Genomic DNA, 5,962 nt, shown 5'->3' with positions numbered 1-5,962 from the left:
GTGCAAATAAGTTCTGTGTGAATGTTTCTTCTTTATGTATCAGATCTATGAGTGTGCACATACTTTAAACTCCAAACAAGAGTCAAATAGAATAGAATTGATCCGTGCAAATGCAAGGATAAACATCATTAGAGAAACAGGCCTAGTTTTACAGCTTTTTGTACTTTGAGATTGAACAGCGAATTAATGAAAAACCTGATGCAGTTATTGAAACCCAACCGTTAACCTTTGACCTATGTTATTTATCCACCTTATTTTGCTAAATAAAGTGCCATTAACCGTAAAACTATTTATGCTCAAACCAGTGTTTAAGATTATAAATTAAAACAAATTTAATTTAGTAATATTCAGCATAACAGGCTGTTTTCGTACAGGTAAAATAACTGGATGTAAATGACAAGAAGTCTGGCACATTCAAGTTACAAATGACAGTCTGTTTTTTTTTATCATAAAATTACACAGACAATTGAGAGGCCACACATAGAAAAGAAAAAGGATTTATTTAAAACTTTTTAGAGGTTACAAATGCTTTTATAATGATTAATTAACTTATTCTTGATGAATCTAGTAAATTAATTAATTAAAAAGTAACAAACCTAAGAAAGTTAGCGCCATCTAGTGGACTGTTATGGAATATGGTTATGATAGTCACAGGGAGTTTTGTCCATAAAACACGAAAGATGCTGCTATTTGTTTCTTGATTTACCATCTTGGAATGACTTTAAAATCAGATGTGATGTGGGCTGAGCCCGTTCAGACTCTCCCCATCATCGGCCACCTTGCAACTTTACCCTCCATCCCTGCAGCCATCTGCACAGACACACCTGACGCCTTCCTACCACAGCAGTACTACCCAGTGCTGGCCCCCAGCCTACTGGACACATTGGAGAAGACATGCTGCGCTCTCAGAGGTACACACATTCAGGACTCAAATACTTATAAATAAAGAAACCAACACATGCTTAAAACATCATTGCAAGTTGCAACCACTTCATATTTTAATGCATAACTGCAACTACCACGTATGTAAATCATGCATGTATATCATTATTCATAATCACTGCATATTTTAATGCATCATTCATTGCAGCGATTGTGTATTTTAATGCACTGATGCTTCCACTGGATTTTTTAATGCACTGATTCATCCACCGCATATTTTAATGCATCATTGCAATGACTGTGTATTTTAATGCACTGATTCATCCACTGAATATTTGAATGCATCATTGCAACATCTGTGTATTTTAATCCATTGATGCATCCTCTGGATTTTTTAATGCACTGATGCAACCACTGTATATTTTAATGCACTGAATATTTTAATTCACTGATGCATCCACTGAATATTTTAATTCACTGATGCATCCACTGAATATTTTAATTCACTGATGCATCCACTGCATATTGTAATGCATTGATGCATCCACTGAATATTTTAATTCACTGATGCATCCACTGCATATTGTAATGCATTAATGCATCCACTGAATATTTTAATTCACTGATGCATCCACTGCATATTGTAATGCATTGATGCATCCACTGTATATTTTAATGCATTGATGTATCCAATGTATATTTCATTAAGTACTTCATATTAAAGCATCAATGCAGCCACAGAATGTTTTATGTATAATTACAACCAAAACATTCTTTAATGCATCATAATAGCCACTTTATATTTGCATGCATCATTACAACCGCTACATATTTAATGCATTGATGCATATACTACATAATTTAATATATATTTAGTGTCCATCTGTCTTATTTTGCCTCGTTCATGTGTAACTTTCTGATATAGCGAGACAGGACTGCTCTCTTGGGTTTGTGGCTCAGGTTTTAGGAAAAGTGTGTATCCAAGGATACTGCTGTAAGTTTCATTTTTAAGTTACTAATGTATTTTTTCTTCATTGATTGCAATCTGTCTCCTGCATTAGTATCTGTGTGTATGTCTGTGTAGCTCAGGTTTTTGAGACTCTGGCATCCCGGCTCTCATCCCTGACCCATGTGGACCCGCTGTGGCAGAGTGTGACCCAGAGACTGCTGGAGAAGGTTCCAGAAAGATGCACCGAGTGTGTCATCACAGGACTCATACGCAGCCTCAGACGGTACGAGATCCAGCAGAGCTCGGCCCATCTGAGACGCAACCTGAGAAAAAAAAAACATCAATGATTATATAAAGTGTGTGTTATTCCTAACAGGGCTGCACCATTTGAGGAATAAATCAAATTGCAGTTTTTCTGATAGAAATTAATTTAAGTTTAATCTCAATTTATATATATGCCAAATTGTGCATCCCTGCAAACACAAATTTTAAATCGCAATTGCATTAAAAATATATATTTTCTTAAATATCCTTTTTATTTTGCAGTGAAATATTACAAGCACACAACAATACAACAAGCACAGCAACCTTGGAATTTTTAATTGCATTTCTGTAAAAATTGCAATTTTATTTATTCCTCAAGTGGTGCAGCCCTATTAGGAATAACACACACGTCATATAATCATTGATGTTTTTATTTCTCAGGTTGCGTCTCAGATGGGCCGAGCTCTGCTGGATTTTGTTTAGGCCATGCGCTTCCACACTGACCAGTAAGCTTGTGTTTTAGGATGCATTATATTACATGCATATTCATGTTACTAATGTTTTAGTGACTGTACAATAAAGAGCTTTTGGGGGGCATTGAAGACTTTTGTTCACAAAACAAAGTTCTTTACATTTTATGCTGTGCTTTTAGGGGGGGGGGGGGGGGGGAATGTATGCATAATGTTGTCTTAGAAAGTATTTTAGTCTGAAATGAACAGCTACAGATTTACAGCAAGGTCAGCAAATCCGAAATCTGTTACTCGCCTTTATTTAATCCAGAATATTAGAAAAATTATTGCTCTAATGTGAAAAGCAAAATAATTTCACCAAATCTGACAAGGCCTTAATAAAAGTTACGAAATCGGTTACTCTGCTTTTTTCCCCAGACCAAACTATGTTTGAATTCTAAAAAAAAATACAAATGGGTTCGTTGTCGACGGATAATTTATATTATCAAGCTGCGATTGCACTAATGCCCCAGTTCATACCTAAATGTGATGGAAACACAATAACAAAACTCACCTTATTAGCTATTCCACTCGCTTCCACCTCATTGGTTGAAACGCAGCTCCCGTGTTTTAGCTCCGCCCCACCGCCTCTCGTCTCTTTTTTACGTTGTCTGGGCAACCGAAAAAGACGCTTCACAGCTAAAGGCACGTCGTAAATATCTAAGGGCTAATTTAATCTTTTTATGGTGTAAATCATACATATGCTGCGCGAAAAACACGCGGTCATAACGGCAGTGCTGAATGGGAGAGCTCTCATGTAAGTTAAATTCTTTAAACAGTCGTTATTTGAAAGGTTTTTTAAAGCGGCAGGCCTCGGTGTGGATTAGCTAACAGAGCTAGCGACAGATTCACTAACGCTAAAAACAAATGTAAACAGATTTTCACATTACATTTCGCCACTGACGCCGAAAAAGCTCAATATAGCATGGTACTGGTTTTAAAAGATTTAGAAATACATCTTATCTACAACTTTATCAGCGCACCAAACCGTTAACTTTGAGGAGTCACGCTAAACGTTAACGTTACATGAAATATCATGGGACTAGCATGTTTTTTGTTTTTTCATAGTAGCGCCGTGTTTTTGGACACTTGGCTATGTGAAGTACCTTGAAATGTCGTTTAAATATCACTGTATAATCATAGAGTTTATCAAAATACCATGGGACTATCATATGACTCCTTCATTGTAATGCAGTAAGCCACATTAAACCATTAAACAAAGTTATTTTTTATATTGTAGTTGTCATATTTAGGTTCTCAATCAATATTGTCAGTGTTAGATTGTTGGTATAAGATGTGTCTTATATTAATACAGTCTAATAATAATTCGCTAACACTTTCTATGAAGCCCTTATTTATAATACATTATAATGGTATTTTTAAGGCTTTATAATAAATCTATAATGCATTATACAAATTATAATATTTTATATTGATTCATGAACAACAACAATTATAATAGCTCATAATGCTTACATGTGGTTATACGTTTAAGGATATGATTATTTATAACACACAATGAACACTATATTAAATCTACTTCATTTACAGTATATTGGACTGTATCATATCTTGACATTCTTTATTTAGGATCTGGACACATTTGTGAGTGGTTAGATTTTGAGTGTTTCTGTGGAGCTTATGTTAATTAATTGATGTGAGATTAATAAAAAATGCAATTGAATATAAGCAACTTTGCAACTACATGCCAACTAACTCTCATTAGAGTATTAGTATGCTCAAGAATGGTAGTTGACGTACTTGCAAAGACACGTAAAGTCAGTTTATCTGTTGGACGACCACCAAAATAAAGTGTTAGCATATATTTACAGTAGCAGACATACTAATACTCGAATGACCACTAGTTGATATGTAGTTGCAGAGTTACTTATCAACAGCTGCCATCAAAATAACCAAACTGATATTACAATAAAAATAGTTGAAAGCAAATGTGTCGTATTGTACATTCATCTGATCTGATATCTGATCTTATGGCTATTTGAGATGAAAAAAAAGTATTATTATTACTACTTATAAGTGGTCTTTGACCGCTTTAAGTAAAGCAGCATAAGAAAAATGGCAAGATATGAGACTTATAACACATTATAACTATGAGAAATATAATACATTGTAAAAGTGGATGCAACATGTTCATTGTGATATAAATCATCATACTCTTAAAAAGCTATAACAACAAATAAGTAAATATTATAATATTTTAAAACTGTTCTTAAGAATAATCATGGGATGATACAACATATTATACCTTTTTTTTTATAATGCATTCATTTTAATGCCTTAAGAATACCCTTATAATGTTTTATAAATACGGGCTTTATAGAAAGTGTTACCAATGATTCTTATAGTTTTGTAGGTCATGGCTGTGTATTTTGATCATCGCGTGGAGGCCCCTGACACCAATGGAGTGGCCCTCCTGATCTCGTGGCACTCCAGCTTGTGTGTGTTGGCCGTGGGCTCCGTGAATGCCTCCACTGGGGGCTGCGTGGATCTTTACCTGCAACAGGTGAGGGATGATTCTGTACACATGTCACTGCTTGTTAATGTAGTTATACATTAATATACATTTTAAGCAACACAATACACTACCGTTCAAAAGTTTGGGGCTGTAGGTTTTTTGTTTTACATGTTTTTGAAAGTATTTACATACATAATCATAATTATTCCAGTCTTCAGTGTCACATGATCTTCAAGAAATCATTCTAATATGCTGATTTGCTGCTCAAGAAACATTTCTGATTATTATCAATGTTGAAAATGGATGTTGCTTCATATTTTTGTTCAAACTTTGATGCACTACTATTTAAAAGTTTGCGGTTAGTAAGTAAAAAAAAGAATTGCACACATACATAATGTTATTATTCAACAAAGATGCATTAAATTTGGTTAAAAGCAACATTTTAACTTTCTGTTCGTCAAAGAATAATGAAAAAAAGTTTCCACAAAAATATGATGCAGCTTGATAATATGAAAATATTCGCATATTAGAATAATTTCTGAAGATCACATGGAACTGAAGACTGGAGTAATGATGCTGAAAATTCAGCTTTAAATAGCAGGAATCAATTACATTTGAAAGTATATTCAAAAATAAGACGGGTATTTTCAATTATAATTATATTTCATAACTTTTAACAGTATTTTTGATCAAATGAATGCTGCGTTGGTGTAAGCATGAGAGACATCATTCAGAAACATTAAAAATAATTCCAACTTTTGAATGGTAGTGTATGTATTGTTTTATCATTTCAACAAACTTAATAGTTCACTTAACATTTTAACAGTTATCTGAATGTTATTTTATGATAAAGATCCAGTATTCTGTCATGAAATAATGTCA

The 5,962-nt window shown here is 33.9% G+C and overlaps 1 protein-coding gene across 1 annotated transcript in view; it reads left to right on the top strand.

Moving 5' to 3' along the window:
- The first annotated feature begins 3,201 nt into the window (after positions 1 to 3,201).
- The window catches only part of ift140 (intraflagellar transport 140 homolog (Chlamydomonas)), a 30,410-nt gene continuing 27,649 nt past the window's right edge, over positions 3,202 to 5,962 (top strand). Inside the window, exons 1-2 of the mRNA XM_026258561.1 lie at positions 3,202 to 3,361; positions 4,971 to 5,128. Of these exons, the coding sequence (XP_026114346.1) occupies positions 4,982 to 5,128 (147 nt within the window). The 5' untranslated portion in view covers positions 3,202 to 3,361; positions 4,971 to 4,981. The remainder of the gene's footprint in view (positions 3,362 to 4,970; positions 5,129 to 5,962) is intronic.

Source organism: Carassius auratus, unplaced genomic scaffold (genome assembly GCF_003368295.1).
Source record: "Carassius auratus strain Wakin unplaced genomic scaffold, ASM336829v1 scaf_tig00214714_1_2670353, whole genome shotgun sequence".
Classification (NCBI taxonomy): domain Eukaryota; kingdom Metazoa; phylum Chordata; class Actinopteri; order Cypriniformes; family Cyprinidae; genus Carassius; species Carassius auratus.
This window is presented reverse-complemented; position numbering and strand designations above follow the sequence as displayed.